At 36.0% G+C, this 18,694-nt stretch overlaps 1 protein-coding gene across 1 annotated transcript in view; it reads left to right on the top strand.

Annotated features, from left to right (window-relative positions):
* Nucleotides 1-18,440, top strand: part of LOC138710436 (uncharacterized) — a 391,568-nt gene extending 373,128 nt beyond the window's left edge. Inside the window, exons 22-26 of the mRNA XM_069841331.1 lie at nt 9,965-10,118; nt 12,226-12,487; nt 13,263-13,409; nt 14,287-14,440; nt 16,830-18,440. Coding sequence (XP_069697432.1) covers nt 9,965-10,118; nt 12,226-12,487; nt 13,263-13,409; nt 14,287-14,440; nt 16,830-17,174 — 1,062 coding nt within the window. The 3' untranslated portion in view covers nt 17,175-18,440. The remainder of the gene's footprint in view (nt 1-9,964; nt 10,119-12,225; nt 12,488-13,262; nt 13,410-14,286; nt 14,441-16,829) is intronic.
* The last annotated feature ends 254 nt before the right edge of the window (nt 18,441-18,694 follow it).

Raw genomic sequence — 18,694 nt, 5'->3', positions numbered from 1 at the left:
TATTAATATTCTTTATTATATTGAATATACAAATATCATAACTCTGCACTCAAAATTGTTATTTATAAAACATCATCATCTAATAAATAAAACACTGGCTTAATATAATTAGTACTACTATAAATGGCATTTACTGTTCTTGGCCTTCCAGCTCCAACATTCATTAGGCATTTCAGTATCACTTTCCTCTGACTGTATTGAAGCCGTATCGTGTTTGCTATATTCAGTATCTCCATCTGAGTCAAAAAATTGGATCTGGTATAGAGCGCTGATCATTGTCGGATTCCTCTTCTAACCAAATAATATTTTTTTTTACTTATGATGTCTCGAAGCTGGACCTCGGACTCATTTCACCGGCATTATCACCTTCATTTCATTCAGATGCTAAATAACCTGGGATGTTGATATAACGTCGTAAAACAACCCAATAAAAATGATGTCTCAGAATAACAATTAGACTCAATTAAATTAAACCATAACGTTAAATTCACACTCGTCTTGTCTTGTAATATCAGACACGTGATCACTCTTGCATTTTAGATTAGATTTCTCCTCACAATTGACAAACCTGACCGCTCGAGCTGTGAGATAGGTACTAACACGCAGCCTCGCCTATTGCGTCCCCCACTCCTTTCTCCTCACCCAAATATCGCAACTATTCTATACATAAACTATCAAGCAAAACTCAGCTCGAACTCCTCTCGGCGCAGTAAGCGTGAGAGCATGCTGGGAACGGGAGCATACGTCATCTGCGCGAGACAGTCACGCCAGTAGCGGCTCGTCGTAAAAAAATAGGTGAAGTGCTGTTCACATATACAAATGCATGAAAGTTTTACCAATATAATGAGTAGGCCTACAATTCGTAAACTAAGTACAATTTTACTAGTTCTAGAACACATGCAAACAGGAATATTAATTTATTTCAGGACTCACCCAATTTATTGCATACCAAGTCAATCCTCCTGTCTTTTAAAGCCGCAAACCTGTCGATAATGTCTTCATAAAATGTCTGAGTTTTACTGGGGGTGGAGACTATATCGCAAGTATTTCGTGGCTCCGACTTAAAGAACGCAGAACTTTACACTCTTTGTCTTTACTCTTTCGAATTCTGCACACCTCAACACCAAATTACCTTTCGTCTCGTTTCTCTTATCTATACTCTAACCACGACATAAATACCAGATCACTTATCTGTGGCACGCTAAGTATACCTCTTCATAGAACATCTTGTTATTCATCATCGTTTACAGTATCCACTTCGCGACAATGGAATTCCTTGTCACAAAGTATTAGGGGCTGCAAGACAATAAACACCTTTAAAAACAGCTTAAAAGATAACCTTATTAGCATTTCACTCCAATCATACTGATTTAAACTATCACTGACTACATTGTTACTTCTTTCTTTAGACATCATCCTGATAGTGCTGTATTTTCAAAATTGTCTCATAATAATCTCTTTCTATTATCTAATATTATTTGAAATATATTAACATTCTATGTATTTTAGCTTAATTCTGCTACACAGTTTATTTCAGTGTTTAATTAATAGTTCATAGTATTTTGTTGTTTAATTCGTAAATAACTCTTGTATACATGTAACTCTTATCTAAATCAAATTGTTGAATTCTTTGTAAGTTTCACACATACTGTATGTACGAGTATGTATACTTTTTGCTGGTTGAGTGGAAGAGAAGGCCTTACGGCCTTAAGTCTGCCAGCTAAAATAAGTTATTATTATTATTATTATTATTATTATTATTATTATTATTATTATTATTATTATTATATCTCTATGCGAAGCTATGTGGGGTGTATTCCTGATAAAATAACATAGAGCCAGCTAATTTACCGTTGCAGGGGTGGCTGCTTGGACACAAGGAATGAGGACACTATTCTCGAGTCAGGTATCCTACTGTACTGTAAAATTTCACAGCCCTTAAATAATAGTCCCCGGCCTTGGAGACCAGCTTCAACCCTTCTCTATTGTTAGTACCGTTAGATCTGCAAACTGGTTACTCCAACTACAACAAGTCTGACAGTTCTCCGTAACTGAAAGACTCAGAAACGCACTTCACTCATACAATCTTTCTTTAGTGCGTGACGTCACGTTACCATGGAAACCAAGTGCTGTATGAGAATGGGAGCCCAAATAATTTCACCTCTGCAATATTGTAAATTTCAATAGACACCGCTCGGCGCTCGTAACTGTTGGCATTATTCTATTCAGTGGACGGTTACAGGCACTATTTATACAACTAAACACTGTTCATAACGACTGAAAAGAAAACTTTTTTTTTTTTACTTTAGAAATACAGTACCGGTAATAACTAGAATTAATCTATACTAATAATAAATCTGTAGCCGAAATTTTTCTGGTAATTTTCGATTTTCCAAAAATAATTGGTCCTAACATATATAATTAACCACCCTGAAACCGAAAATCGCTTTTTTGAAATTTTTGTTTGTATGTCTGTCTGTATGTTTGTTACCGTTTCACGCGATAATAGCTGAACCGATTTATATGAAAATTGGAATATAAATTAAGTTCGTTGTAACTTAGATTTTAGGCTATATGGCATTCAAAATACTTTATTTAAAAGGGGGGTTATAAGGGGGCCTGAATTAAATAAATCGAAATATCTCGCTTATTATTGATTTTTGTGAAAAATGTTACATAACAAAAGTTTCTTCAAAAATGATTTCCGATACGTTTTATTCTTTACAAAATTTTGATAGGACTGATATTTAATGAGATAAATAAGTTTTAAAATTGAAATAACGCCATCTAAGACGGTGCAATGTATTAAGAACAAATGACTTCGTCTATAAGGGGCCTTGGACAACAACAATCGAAACAGGGGCCTTGGACATCAACAATCGAAAGCTATTAAATATTGCCTACAGAAAATGTTTCTGTTTTTGTATGAAGTAATATCAGAAGCTAAATTAACCGATTTGTATAATTAATTATTATTTCACCATTGGAAAGTGTAGTTTCTCTAGATGGACATAATGCTATAATGTTATTACAGTAACGTCTGAGTAAATCGAGGATAGGTAAGATTAAAATAGCTTCTTAAGCACAGAAAATTTGATAGGCTATTTTGTACATTCGTTTTCTGTATTTTTTTTTAAATAATATTTATGTACACTCATGTTAATCTCAGAGAATTAACGAACAACGAGAGTGTATTGATTTAGTATGCAATAATAGTACGTTAGCTTAGCAATCCATTATTTTATAATTCAAATTTTAACTATGCTCAATTGAATCGTGTTAAAATACATAAAATATATATGCTATAAATGCAATGCAAAAAATAATGGTAATGAGCGAAGCAGATTATCTTGCGCTGTTGTAAAAGTTGTTCCCTGGATCAAACGTCCTATTTTAATTATGTAATTACTTTATATTTATTTCTAACAGGTGCAGCGGAGCGCACGGGTACGGCTAGTTATTAATAAAGAGATAAAATTGTGTTTTACATGTAAATAGGTGAAGTGGCACTTCATCTACTTCACCTGAATAACCGCCCCTGAGACACGCCCACTGATTTCTGCGCACTGAGTTTTCCTTGTTGAATGCCTATAACTACAACGTCTTTGTACTCGACAAACACACCATAGCAAGGCCAAATATTCTAACTAGGCATTTTTAAAAGGACAACAATTCAAATTTAAAACCAAAGAAATTATGGAAAAAGTATAAAAATGTTAGATTGAACCAGTGGCGACTCCTGATATTTTTTTATATGTAGGATATGAGATTGACGACTAATGACCAGGATAGAAACTAATATTAATAATAATATAATATTAGTAATAATAATAATAATACTTACTTACTTACTTACTTACAAATGGCTTTTAAGGAACCCGAAGGTTCATTGCCGCCCTCACATAAGCCCGCCAGCGGTCCCTATCCTGTGCAAGATTAATCCAGTCTCTATCATCATACCCCACCTCCCTCAAATCCATTTTAATATTATCCTCCCATCTACGTCTCGGCCTCCCTAAAGGTCTTTTTCCCTCCGGTCTCCCAACTAACACTCTATATGCATTTCTGGATTCGCCCATACGTGCTACATGCCCTGCCCATCTCAAACGTCTCGATTTTATGTTCCTAATTATGTCAGGTGAAGAATACAATGCGTACAGTTCTGTGTTGTGTAACTTTCTCCATTCTCCTGTAACTTCATCCCGCTTAGCCCCAAATATTTTCCTTAGCACCTTATTCTCAAACACCCTGAACCTATGTTCCTCTCTCAGAGTGAGAGTCCAAGTTTCGCAACCATACAGAAGAACCGGTAATATAACTGTTTTATAAATTCTAACTTTCAGATTTTTGGACAGCAGACTGGATGATAAGAGCTTCTCAACCGAATAATAACACGCATTTCCCATATTTATTCTGCGTTTAATTTCCTCCCGAGTGTCATTTATATTTGTTACTGTTGCTCCAAGATATTTGAATTTTTCCACCTCTTCGAAGGATAAATCTCCAATTTTTATATTTCCATTTCGTACAATATTCTGGTCACGAGACATAATCATATACTTTGTCTTTTCGGGATTTACTTCGAAACCGATCGCTCTACTTGCTTCAAGTAAAATTTCCGTGTTTTCCCTAATCGTTTGTGTATTTTCTCCTAACATATTCACGTCATCCGCATAGACAAGAAGCTGATGTAACCCGTTCAATTCCAAACCCTGCCTGTTATCCTGAACTTTCCTAATGGCATATTCTAGAGCGAAGATAAAAAGTAAAGGTGATAGTGCATCTCCCTGCTTTAGCCCGCAGTGAATTGGAAAAGCATCAGATAGAAACTGACCTATACGGACTCTGCTGTATGTTTCACTGAGACACATTTTAATTAATCGAACTAGTTTCTTGGGAATACCAAATTCAATAAGAATATCATATAATACTTCCCTCTTAACCGAGTCATAAGCCTTTTTGAAATCTATGAATAACTGATGTACTGTACCCTTATACTCCCATTTTTTCTCCATTATCTGTCGAATACAAAAAATCTGATCAATAGTCGATCTATTACGCCGAAAACCGCACTGATGATCCCCAATAATTTCATCTACGTACGGAGTTAATCTTCTCAAAAGAATATTGGACAAAATTTTGTACGACGTCAACAAAAGTGATATTCCTCGAAAGTTACCACAGTTGGTTTTGTCCCCCTTTTTAAAAATAGGTACAATTATGGACTCCTTCCATTGTTCTGGTACAATTTCCTTTTCCCAAATAGCAAGTACAAGTTTATAAATTTCGCTATGTAATGCACTCCCACCCTCTTGTATTAATTCTGCTGGAATTTGATCGATACCTGGAGACTTGTACTTTTTCAGATTTTGTATCGCAATTTCGACTTCTGAAAACGTGGGTTCGGGTATCCATTGTACGTACTGCCCAATATTTAACGATGTTCCTTCGTACGTTTGCGCAATTAATTTATTGCTACAGTTAATTCTTCTAAATGATCAAATACAACTTCAGGTATTTTTTCGGCTGTCCTTTCATGTGAAAGTTCTATTAATTCTTGTATTTATTATAGCTTATTTTATTTATTTTTATGTAATTTTGTTTTTTATTAATTTTGTTTTTTTATATTACATCATTTTAAATTATTTATTACTTCGTTTATTCTATTGTTTTAATGACCAATGAACTGCATTTAAGTAGGCTATAAGGGTACTTGAAAATTCTTATTGTAGTCTCTGACAGGGTATCCACACCCAGAAAGAAGGGTCGTAGTTAGTATTAGGGTACACGGTCACATCCTCAAACGCAGTTAAAGTCAAGCCATACCCCCCTCCGCACCCTCCCTGTCCAATAACTTCACTGCTAGAAATACCGTTTGCTGTAAGATATTGGGATGGTTCCTCGGAAATTACTTCTGAGCTGTGGAGTGGCGACAACTCACGACAGAAAGTGGAAGCTTAAAGGAAATTAATATGTAGGGACGCATTGAAAATCAAAATCTGTTATTAAAATGTTTTCTATCCTCAGAGGCACGAAACTGTAGGATCATCCTCATATCCTTCATGGAGGAATCGCTACTGGATTGAACCTCATGGCGTGAGTGATCGGGAGTTAAAAACACGATAAAAATTAATAAACAACTTTTTAATTGGTTTATTTTTACGACGCTATATCAACTGCTGTTGTTATTTAGCGTCGGAATGAGATGAAGGTGATAATGCCAGCGAAATAAGTTCGGGGTCCAGCGCCGAAAGTTACCCGGCTTTGCTCTTATTGGGTTGAGGGAAAACCCCGAAAAAAACCTCAACCAGGATTTGAACTCGGGTCCGCTCGTTTCACGGTTAGACATGCTAACCATTACTCCACAGCGGCGGACAATAAGTTGCTTTCCTCACAGCACTCTTTCTTTCGCATCTTTTTTTTTTTACTTGGTTATTTAACGAAGCTGTATCAACTACGAGGTTATTTTAGCGTCGATCTTTCGCATCGTCGCCCTCGGTAGCGTAGTTGGTATAGCGCTGGCCTTCTATGCTCGAGGTTGCGGTTTCGATCCCGGTCGAGGTCGATGGCATTTAAGTGTGTTTAAATGCGACAGGCTCATGTCAGTAGATTTACTGGTATGTAAAAGAACTCCTGCGGGACAAAATTCCGGCACACCGGCGACGCTGATATAACCTCTGCAGTTGCGAGTGTCGTTAAATAAACCATAATTTAATTTTTAACATTAATTATATTCACCTCTTTTGATTCAAATTTGATGGCAGATTCTTACAACTTACATAATTCTGTCCACAAAATCAACTACAAAACCTCCATTGCTCCAATCACTCCACAACAATGAGTGAAACAAAACAGGCAAACTACGAACAGAGTCCGTGGACTCTGACTATGAAAGTCACGGAGTGCCATCTATGATATTAAGGTCTATTCACACATCTCCGGGACGTGACGATGCTCTCCGTGACGTGGCGGAATCTTCCGAGAAAATAAAATATCGTCGCCTTGCAGACAAAGCGGTGCGTTCCTACATCTCCGGCAACGGCATTCGCCGTCACGTTCAGTGTTTCTCCGTGATCCGTGCCGGCAAAACGATTTCGCTTGCCACCGATATTTTTTGTTTTCTCGGACGTGAAAGACAGAGGCTACCGCACGCTGACAGTCTTTCTTAACATGTTCAAACAATTCACAAGTGTTTTTGTTTGCTATTTGAAAGTCTTGTTTTTTTTTTTATGAACAGCAATGTTAAAGATATAATTAACTTTATGAGGCACAATAACATTACCATGCCCAACTCCATACCCATCAAGGGAGTTATGTTGCAGGAAATCAAATCAGCCAATATTAGTAAGAAACATGCAGTGGAGTAGCTCGCAGCCTCGTATGGACACCAAGTGTTACGACTTCCTCCGTATATACCACTACGTTCTAAATCCTTTGGAAATGTTAAATGTTATGTTTTATTTAACGACGCTCGCAACTGCCGAAATTATATCAGCGTCGCCAGTGTGCCGGAACTTTATCCCGCAGAAGTTCTTTTACATGCCAGTAAATCTACTGACATGAGCCTGTCGCATTTAAGCACACAAACGCCCAGGATCGAACCCGCAACTTCGGGCATAGAAGGCCAGCGCTATACCACGTCGACCATTGGAAATAATCTGGCATTAACTAAAGTCTTATGTTAGGAGAAACAATATTACTCCAAGTTGAGTCTAGTGTGTTAACTTCTGCGTGATGGAGCTGCAACAATCGGTCCCCATAATTGGTCCTCCTGTGTTCAACATGCAATTAAAACGGAACAGAATTATATGAAGTACGACAGGGACAGTAACCAAGATTGTGATTCATTTAGGAGAGAGTGACGAAGAATAGAGGTAAGAGAAGCAAAATGTTGTCATATTTTATTACATAACATTTCAGATTTGCGGATTTAGACACGAAACACAAATTGACAATATTCTTTCGGTGTTACTTTTTATTATTATTATTATTATTATTATTATTATTATTATTATTATTATTATTGTTGGTGTTGATATAAGTATGAAACCATATTAGTTTAAGAAGTTGACCGTACAATGGTTCTATAACGGATCTTTATACACACAGTAACTCAAAATTAACTATTGATTAATTCGTGATTGATTGAATGAAAGTACAATTTGTTGTATAAAGGCCCGCTCCCACTTAGCGGAATCGAACCGAATCGAAACGAAAAGTCTGCTGCCGCTCACATCTAGTGGAATCGAACCGAACAGTACTTTTATGTTTTGTGTTTTGTCATACAAAAGAGATTTATTAATTTTTCTTCGTTCCTATTACATTGTGATTTTTGTATACGGTCTATTTCAGCAATAACTTTCAATAGTAAACAAATTAAGTCGCCAATAATGGATGTGGTTTATTTGTTTTTTCACGAAGGCTTCACGAGAACATACGATCATACTCGAAACAAGAAATTCTATTCCGGCAGTGGAATAAATATTCTAGCTCATGAGTTCTGTTGTGATCGATTCGCTTCGATTCTATTCTACGCGCCTCTTTCTGCTATCTTCCATTTAAATACATTGTGAAGAGAAATTCTGTTCGATTCGATTCTGCGAAGTGGGAGCGGGCCTTAGAAATAAATATACGATTGTTTCATACCCACGCCACGTGGGGCGAAGTCAATGTAAAATGTGACAACTGCGCGCCTAGAAATTTCCGCATGCGCCCCGGGGTGGACCGTAGTTCTTCTAGCAACAAAAGAGACCGACTGGGGATCCTTTGAAAAATCTTACCGAGTTACAACTGCACGGAACGGAAATGTGAGAACAGACGTGAAAAAATCATGTCGGAAAGGATGGATACCGACACGGAAAGCACCGTCACGTCACGGAGATGTGTGAATAGACCTTTATACGTACTATAACTAATAGGCAGTACTTAATATTGTGCCTATCGGATAACACCAAATCTTTTTAAAATTTGAGGCAAACTAGCCCCCCATAGGAGCAAAGTAGCTCCGTTTTACGGTACCTCACTTGTTTTCAAATAAGTCCAACATGAGCTCTGTAGCCAGTAAAGGAAAACATTTACGATGATTTGTAGTACGTAGTGGTAACAACCAGAAAAATTACTAAATCCTTAATTTGACACCACTGTTTCTCGAAACTGTTTGGTGAAAGAAGCTGCAGCTTTGCAATTCTGCTATTTTCTAAAATTAGACAGGCTTACTAACTTTCATAAAAATCTAAAGTGCCCAGCTTGAAAATTGCATATTTTGGTGATGCTTTGGTATTGAATGATACGTGAATCGTTAAACAGACGAAAGGATGAAGTCATGTGGGTTGAAAAACTACTTCATGGGTGCCTTAAGAGAGCTGTTGTTATGAAATGAAGTTAAATTGCATTCATTCAGAGCTTTCTGCCCAAAAGTAGATTCTTCGCTGCAAATGCAGCATTCTTCAATCCTGCCTATATTCCATCTTCTTTTGCGTTTCCGTATAGCATTAATATGTCTTAATGTTGTCTATTATCTGTTATTGTATTATTGTATCTGTATTATTCAGTAGGCAGTTTCTTCTCAGGTAGTGAACCAGCCAATTCCTTTTTCTCTTCCCGACCAATTTCAGCGTTGTTCTCTCTTCGCCCACTCTTTATAGCACAGCTTCATTTCTTATTTTATCTGTTCATTTTATATGATCCATTCTTCCCCATACGTATATATGCTTGCAGTCGTTTTTCTTCACTTCGTCGTAACGTCCATGTTTCTTCCTCATAAATGCTACGCTCCACACAAAGCACTTCGTTAGTCTCTTCCTTAGTTCTTTATCTAAAGGTCCACAGAAGATACTCCTTTTTCTATAAAAAGCTTCCTTTACCATTGCTATCCTCCTTTCGACTTCTAAAGTAATAATAATCAGGTTATCATATTACTAACAAAGTGATTGTTGAATACGCACTCTTTTGTACACTCCATTAGGTTCACATGGTTGATGAAATTACTCGCGGGCTTGTGTCTACGCCTATGGAGAATATGGACCAATTTGTGACAGGGGAGATTACAAACCACTTGTTTGAAGATCGACATATTCCTCATTCAGGTGTGGACCTCATTGCACTCAATATTCAACGAGGTAAGTGACGCCGAATTTGTACATAACCAAAATATTATTGTTTGTAGTGCATCCTGTAGGATTTAAGTTCTTATTCTTGTGCCGATTCATATACAGGGTTAATTAAAAGTCCCGCACCACCTAAATAACTTTTGAAGCATGTGGTTCAATTACATGAAACTTGGTATGTAGGGATAACCATATGCTAAGAATTCAATAATGGTACTACCGAGTTTTTTCTACTTCCGATTTACCCGGAAGTAACTCCAACTCTCTTATTTTAAATGGAAAACCCAATATATTTTTTTATTTTTGAATAAAGCTCATTAAGAGCTTTTTCAAAAATTACCCACACTTGACACTTCTGTACAAATTCAGTGTTGCTAAGTCAAGAAAAAAGAAAAGTGTATCGAATATTAAAATAATAAATGCACTACCTAAATAACTTTTGAAGCATACGGTTCAGTGATATGAAACTTGGTATGTATGTATAACCATATGCTAAGAACTCAATAATGGTATTACCGAGTTTTTTCTACTTCCGGTTTAACCGGAAGTAACTCCAACTCTCTTATTTTAAATGTATATATATATATTTTTTTCAATAGTGCTCATTAAGAGCTTTTCAAAAAGTACCCACACTCGATACTTCTGTACAAATTCAGTGTTGCTATATAAAAATGGAAGTGGTGCAAGATATTCCTAAAGCCTGGTTAAATCATTCCTTAAATGGATTCTATGATCGAGTGACACATTGTAAAGCAGCTGAGGGCTACCAATTTTAACACATAATTTAGAAGGTGAGGTCGCTTTGTTTTGTTTTTGTTAAGGAAGGAGTATTTTATTATTTTAATATTCGATACACTTTTCTGTTTTCTAGGCTTAGCAACACTGAATTTGTACAGAAGTATCGAGTGTGGGTACTTTTTGAAAAGCTCTTAATGGGCACTATTCAAAAATAAAAATATATATTGGGTGTTCCATTTAAAATAAAAGAGTTGGAGTTACTTCCGGTTAAACCGGAAGTAGAAAAAACTCGGTAATACCATTATTGAGTTCTTAGCATATGGTTATCCTCACATACCAAGTTTCATATAACTGAACCATATGATTCAAAAGTTATTTAGGTGGTGCGTTTATTATTTTAATATTCGATACACTTTTATGTTTCCTTGACTTAGCAACACTGAATTTGTACAGAAGTATCAAGTGTGGGTAATTTTTGAAAAGCTCTTGATGAGCTTTATTCAAAAATAAAATAATATATTGGGTGTTCCATTTAAAATAAGAGAGTTGGAGTTACTTACGGTTAAACCGGAAGTAGAAAAAACTCGGTAATACCATTATTGAGTTCTTAGCATATGGTTATCCTCACATACCAAGTTTCATATAACTGAACCATATGATTCAAAAGTTATTTAGGTGGTGCGTTTATTATTTTAATATTCGATACACTTTTATGTTTCCTTGACTTAGCAACACTGAATTTGTACAGAAGTATCAAGTGTGGGTAATTTTTGAAAAGCTCTTGATGAGCTTTATTCAAAAATAAAATAATATATTGGGTGTTCCATTTAAAATAAGAGAGTTGGAGTTACTTCCGGTTAAACTGGTAATACCATTATTGAGTTCTTAGTACGGTATATGGTTATCCTCTGGTAATACCATTATTGAGTTCATAGTACGGTATATGATTATCCTCACATACCAAGTTTCATGTCACTGAACCGTATGCTTAAAAAGTTATTTAGATGGTGCGGGACTTTTAACTAAACCTGTAGATAATTATATTACCATTAATACATTTTTATACGTTCGGCATCATTATTATCGAACACAAAGAGTGCTTATAATAATTATAGCTTGTGCTCATAATGGTGGTGAGAATTTCAAAACGTCATAGAAATATATGTGACATTAAGATCTGTAGAAGTAGTAATATCAAACAGTGGAAAGAAACTATTGTTGTTTCGATTCAAATAGGCTTAATAAAAAATTGGAAATTATCAAATCTGAAAAAAAAAAAAAAAAAAAAAAAAAATCTGCCAAAATATAGGCCTATAGTACGAACTATTTCCATAGAAGTTCACTGTAATGTAACACATTACGATGTTCATTTTTTTTTTAGGTCGTGATCATGCAGTTCGCCCTTATAATGACTACCGAGCATTGTGCAACCTCAAAAGAGCCAGCAGCTTTGAGGATCTCTCACGTGAGATACCCCCTGAAGTTATTGCTCGTCTGAAGCGCATCTATGCAACAGTCGATGACATAGACTTGTTCCCTGGTGGCATGAGTGAGCGTCCACTTCAGGGAGGTCTCGTAGGACCAACCTTCGCTTGCATCATTGGCATCCAGTTCAGACAACTTAGAAAATGTGACAGATATTGGTGAGTTTTGCTGTGGCCACTGATATAGGCCGCTGTGCTTCCTCTAAAATTCAATGTGGGTGATAAATAGTCAGCAGATATTGTCTGAAGTCCTCTGTAAGGGACAGGGTTTCTCTATGAATGTAAGATACGGAGGAAGACGTGTTAAGGGCTTTTATCGCCCTAAAGCTCCCCTGCCCTCAGCCGTATTTCAATCAGGATTGATTGATCTATGAGATAAAGTGCCGTAAAATTAGCCTGTCACACAAGCTGCCGGGTGAAAGACAATAATTGTACGCAAACTTGAATCTGGCGCGCACACTTGCCCGGCTGCGGTAATATCTCGTTCAGTCTGGTGTAGATGGAACAAGTGCTACTAGTTCCAAGCGGGAATAACAGCATCCTCACCAGCAATAACAGTATTCTCCAAGGTATTGATAGTAATTCGATACATTATTGCGGAGAAACCAACATCTTATCTTACATCTTCGTGAAATTACAGCCAAGTTAGCAAAATATATCAACTTACCATTTTCAATAATGTAATCGTATGAATAAAGTGTCCACATCGTTAACACAATCTCTTACAGATCACACTGCTCTACTAGACTGTTAGCTGTCGTCCAGTAATGCTAACAGCTGAAAAAAGCGACTGCGTGTACTGGCCACCTGCGCACAGTTACCCTACATTACCTTACTATACTATGTTTAAATTATACTCATTGAATGACTGTTCTTATCCGTTCATTATACCTACCTTATTCAATTTAATTGTGTTTATGTTTTCTGTCTGCAGGTACGAAAATGAAGATCAAGTGGTCCGATTCACAGAAGCACAACTAGCAGAAATTCGAAAAATCACGTTGTCTAAAATTTTGTGTGAGAACATGGACATTCAGTCTAACATGCAACGTTCTTCATTTGATCAACCCAGTAATTTCTTGTAAGTAAACGTTTTGTGAAAACTACATACACACTAAGGATGAAACTTCAGTCTTTAAACATAAATAATTATTCCATTGATTTGTTGATAAAGAAACATGTTACAATCAAAAGCAAAAGTAAAGGTCATAAAACTTTCCTCTAAAATTTTATTTCAAATCTGAGAGGAAATCGTAATCTCCTCTGAAGTTGCGAATAGCAAGCTCGATTAGTCTGTAGGTGACAATAAGCAGGAAACTGCATTATGACGAAAATGGAACAAGAAGTATTTTCCAGACATTGATGTATTACTCACCAAGTTTCAATATAAATTTGTTGTTCAAAACTTGTGCGCTATAATTTATTATAGTAGACCAATGTTCTGACTCTGAGAACGACTGTAAACACTAAATTTTTCCGATAGAAGCTTCATTTTCTCCTCAGAAATGTAATATAAGAGGATACTCTACATGAGTGAAACAGTGTGGAATGGAGCAGTTTAGTAACATCTAAATCTAAAATACTTTCAGAAACACATTTCACAGATGGAAAATCAAATACCACTTTTCAAGTCAGTCAGAGATACAAATACGAAGCAGTCTATGATTTTCTCTACGGCACTCGGTGGCAAGTGGCCCAGCATCAGCGCTTGTCATTCCCAGTGAATGGGATCCACTACAGTCGCTTTCAATGTATAATGAAATGAATTTTAGTTCTGCATGAAAAATTTAGGCCTATTTAGAATTAAGTTTGTATTTTTTTATATTTCATATTATGCCATTATTCTTGTGTAGATCCTACTGATGATGCCATGAATGCTTGTAATTCTAACAGCGAATAAAGATCTAATGTAATCTAATCCAATCTAAAAAAAAAATTTTGTTTCTATCTCTTAACAGAAATCCAAGAGTGCCATGTCACTCATTGCCTCATATTGATCTCACTGCTTGGAGGGAAACTCCACAGGGCTGCCAGATAGGAGGTCGTTCTGTTGCTGTTGGAGATTCGGGATTCCCGACACCTTGCACCAGTTGTATCTGCACAGTAGAAGGGGTAGGTAACTGAACGTTGCATTAGTTAACTTTAATATCGCTACATGTTTGCAACTTATAAATACATGTGGAATAATGGATGGATTTTAAAGGACAATAGAAATCTTTAGCAGATGGATTTTAAAGGAAGATACAAGACAATACAAATCTTTAGCAGTTAGATTTTAAAGAATGATGCAAATCTTTAGCAGATGGATTTTGAAGGATGATACAAATCTTTAGCAGATGGATATCTTCAGCAGATGGATTTTAAATAACGATGCAAATCTTTAGCAGATGGATTTTAAAGGACGATGGAAATCTTTAGCAGATGGATTTTAAAGAATGATGCAAATCTTTAGCAGATGGATTTTAAAGAACGATACAAATCTTTAGGAGATGGATTTTAAAGGATGATGCAAATCTTTAGCAGATGGATTTTAAAGGACTATACATATCTTTAGCATGGCTTCCTACGAGAGAAAGGTAAAACTGTATGAGACTCTCATGTCGTACATTTACGACACGTAATACGTACATGTTTGTGCCTGACAAAGGGCTCCAAGCAAAATCTGTTGGCCATTTCTCACCATGGTAAATTTCTACACCGAGTAAGTAGTTAAATACAACAATACTGCTGCTTACACATACACTCATCCTAATACACGACATAACTCTCCACACAGATACACATCATGCACAGAGTGACCTGCCGAAGTGATGTGCAACTTGAAATGGGTAACAGTCCTGCCATCTAACCACAATATGTGTGATGCTGAATCACGCAAGTGAAGTGGATAGGCATTGGACACACATAGTAATAATAATAATAACAATAATAATAATAATCATCATCATCATCATCATCATCGTCCTTGCAGGTATTAGGCCTAATGGCCTGTTATGGTCTCCATCCATCTTTTCAGGGGGTGTCCCAAAGATCGTCTTCCATGTGGTACATAGCGGAGAATTTGTCTTAATAATAATAGCAACAACACTTAACCTTTTAATGTTTCATGAGTGACATGTAGTATAATGCCGTTTTATGTTATACAACCGTTTTCTCGTAATACTTGTGAACAAATCATACATTTAATATTCTCATCACATTGTCAGCAAAAAAAAAAAAAAAAAAAGCGTCCTCCCATCCTACTTGAAACTTTCGTTTTTGTAGAGGTACATGGTTTCGAGAGAGACATTGCGACGATACGCCACTCGCAGGTCAGAGACAATACAAATGGAGCGGAGTTTGACTTCAGTGAGTGAGAGAGTGGGGGTTGTGGGAGGTAGGAAGCAAGAGAAATGCATAGCTATCATTGCGAGTCACATTTTTGCCACGGCTGGCATAAAGGATGCAGTCAAAACTAATTTAGAAAAATGTTAACTTTGTACCAAAAACGGATGTTCTATGAACCAAATGATCCTATTTTAATTATTTTCATGTAATAACAATTAAGAAACATGTTAAAGGAATTATCCTTGCAGGAAATGAGTGCTCTCTGGACCAAAGTGATCGTATTTTAATACAATTTCAATTAAGTAATATATTAAACGATTTGTCCTTCTATCAAACATAGATTTTCCCTGGACCAAATGTCCTATTTTAATTATGTAATTACTTTATATTTATTTCTAACAAGTGCAGTGAAGCGCATGGGTATGGCTAGTTTGAAATAAATCAAGAAACTTATAACCCTAAAAATATTTCCATAATAACGGCAATACCAGTACCCTAGTAAGGCAGGTACAATGCGGATTATCGATTAAGGGATATATTTCTCTTAACAGGGTAAAATACTGCAAAAATTCTTTAAGTTTCAAGACCTTAAAATAATTATTTCCATGCACTAGACTGTCGCTAATTCAGCTCTCAGTAATTGGTCTCTCAATTATTTGTCCTTCTTCTAGTGTACTTCATATCACTTCTACTTTACCGGTAATAGTTTTCTGAGAAATTTGCACCAGTATCATGTTTTATACTGTAGGTCTATTACTTATACACGTATCAGCCACGTGTAGAACATTCTAGTTTCGAATTAGAAGTGCAAGTGAGTTTGACTCCTCTTATGACATTAAATTTAATATAGTACCAATACAAACAAGAAATTCAACTGAATGATAATAACATTTCAAAAACATATTATGGGGGGCAAAAATGATGTTTGATTTTTACAAGCTTGTGGTAATATTACGTCCTCCTTTCTGTTGTTTAACAAACATCATACTTTCTACGATGCCAATCACAGTATTTTGTAGACATATCTAGCTAAAAGAAAGGAAAGCAATAAATTTCGAATTTGCATTATGGAAGTGTTCTTTTTGTGGGTTCTTGAATTTGTGGAGCACAGTTAGGAAATCGATGTGATGAATAGTATAAAACTGGTAATGAGATTATGTTCTATACATTGTAGGCACAGTGTGCATCATTACGTATCACAGACTGCGGGCAGCTCCTGCGCGAAGCAAGTCGTGAGGCCATCTTGCGTGATGACGTGTGCACAGCGCAATGCGGCTTCCTCCTGCAGGACGACACGTCTGTTCCATCGGGACAGGACAGCCTGGACATTGTCTTCACCACGACACTGCCGCCAACCGTCTCGCTAGATACCAGACCTCGCAACTTGCCTCCCACTGCGCTTGTGCCGCCACTGCCGGCGTTGAGGCCCCCTCCTCGCAGATCTCAAAGAACACAACTAACAACCACATTTGGAGGAGGGTTTAGGCAACTGCCCGACCTCTCGCGTTTCCTTGGATGAATGACTTAAGTGAGAATCCTACAGAAGTACCAGTTCATGTTACCATGCTTGTAGGAAACTGAAGTACACAATACAATATTAATATGGTAACATGGCTCAACAAGTCAGCTGTGGCTGATGCAGTCATTCTTAATACAAATATATCAGTTATTTCATAGTAATAATATGAAATTTGTTATTGATATTGTATGTCGAAGTTCACCATGTAAGTCAGTAAAATTTATCATGCTGTGCTAGTCTGACACAATTGGCATTGGTCTAAAAATATCAATATATGTCTCATTTTTTTAAAAGACGGTTATGGTTTACATTTCCCATGTTAGGAAAGTATGTAGGCCTATAACAATACAAATAGAAAACATGCCTAAGATCGTAAAATTGTTTTTTTTTTTAATTAAACATTGCTTAATTATAGCTCTTAAAATATTCGTGTTGTACCTGGAATTTTTCATTGTTTGTAGTATGTTCATATTATAAAACATGGTCACAAGTACTCAAGCACAGTTAATATGTTCTGATGTAAAAACCAAAGTAAACGAAAATCAATCATTGTGGTCACAAGACTGATTTAGCATCCATGTTTTACTCATGGGGAATCATAAAGATACAAAATTGTGAACATAATTCGTACGAATAATTGTATAGAAAAATGTTAGGATCTTGTTTTACACAGGTACCAATATCGGTAGTAAAGTGCTTCAGAATTCTTCTCTCTACTTATCTTAAGGACAGCTTTTCCTACTCTCTACATGTTCTTCACGTGATTTTGCGATAATTGAAGTTTTTCACATTAGTAGTAGGTACAGTATACATAAAAACTGGTGTGTAAGAAAGTATTATAAGTTATTCTGTTTGTCTTTCAATTAAATAAATTTTTCTGCTCTCTCCATGTCCCAGATAGGTACAAAGAAAAACAGTACCGGTAACTACAGTAAGTTAATATCACATACAGTTGTAGGCCCTATTGTAGTGTTGCAGCATGATAATTATGTGACTGAGTTACAGAACAACCATCAATATGTATGCAACATTTGTAAAGTACACATAAAATCTCATCAGATTGTGTTTCTAATTATATTGACGAAGATAAAACAACTGTACCTTTCTTTCTTGTCTTTTTTATAGATTCAATTAGTTTTGTAATACTTTTGTGAATACGTTGTAATCATCTTGGAATTTTCTGTATATAAAACTAAAAATGAATCATCTTGTTTGCGTCTAACTAGCATAAATCAATAAATCAGTATCTGTATTGAGTGCTCACGATGATGCTATTCATTTATAATAAAACTAATGCAAAGTTGTGTTTCTGATATGAAGTTGGAGTAGCGTTTGTACAGGGAAAAGTGACCTTAGCTACAGGTAGTTTATTTTATGACTGTTGAGTGCCATATAACATAGTCTCCGAAAAAAAGAAAGAAAGACAAGTAAAAAACTTCCAATTCAGGTTTGGCTACAAATTTTGTTCAGCTGTAGAGCATTTTAACAATTTAAAGTTAGATACATACTCAGTTCAGTGA

Source organism: Periplaneta americana, chromosome 12 (genome assembly GCF_040183065.1).
Source record: "Periplaneta americana isolate PAMFEO1 chromosome 12, P.americana_PAMFEO1_priV1, whole genome shotgun sequence".
Taxonomy (NCBI): Eukaryota; Metazoa; Arthropoda; class Insecta; order Blattodea; family Blattidae; genus Periplaneta; species Periplaneta americana.
This window is presented reverse-complemented; position numbering and strand designations above follow the sequence as displayed.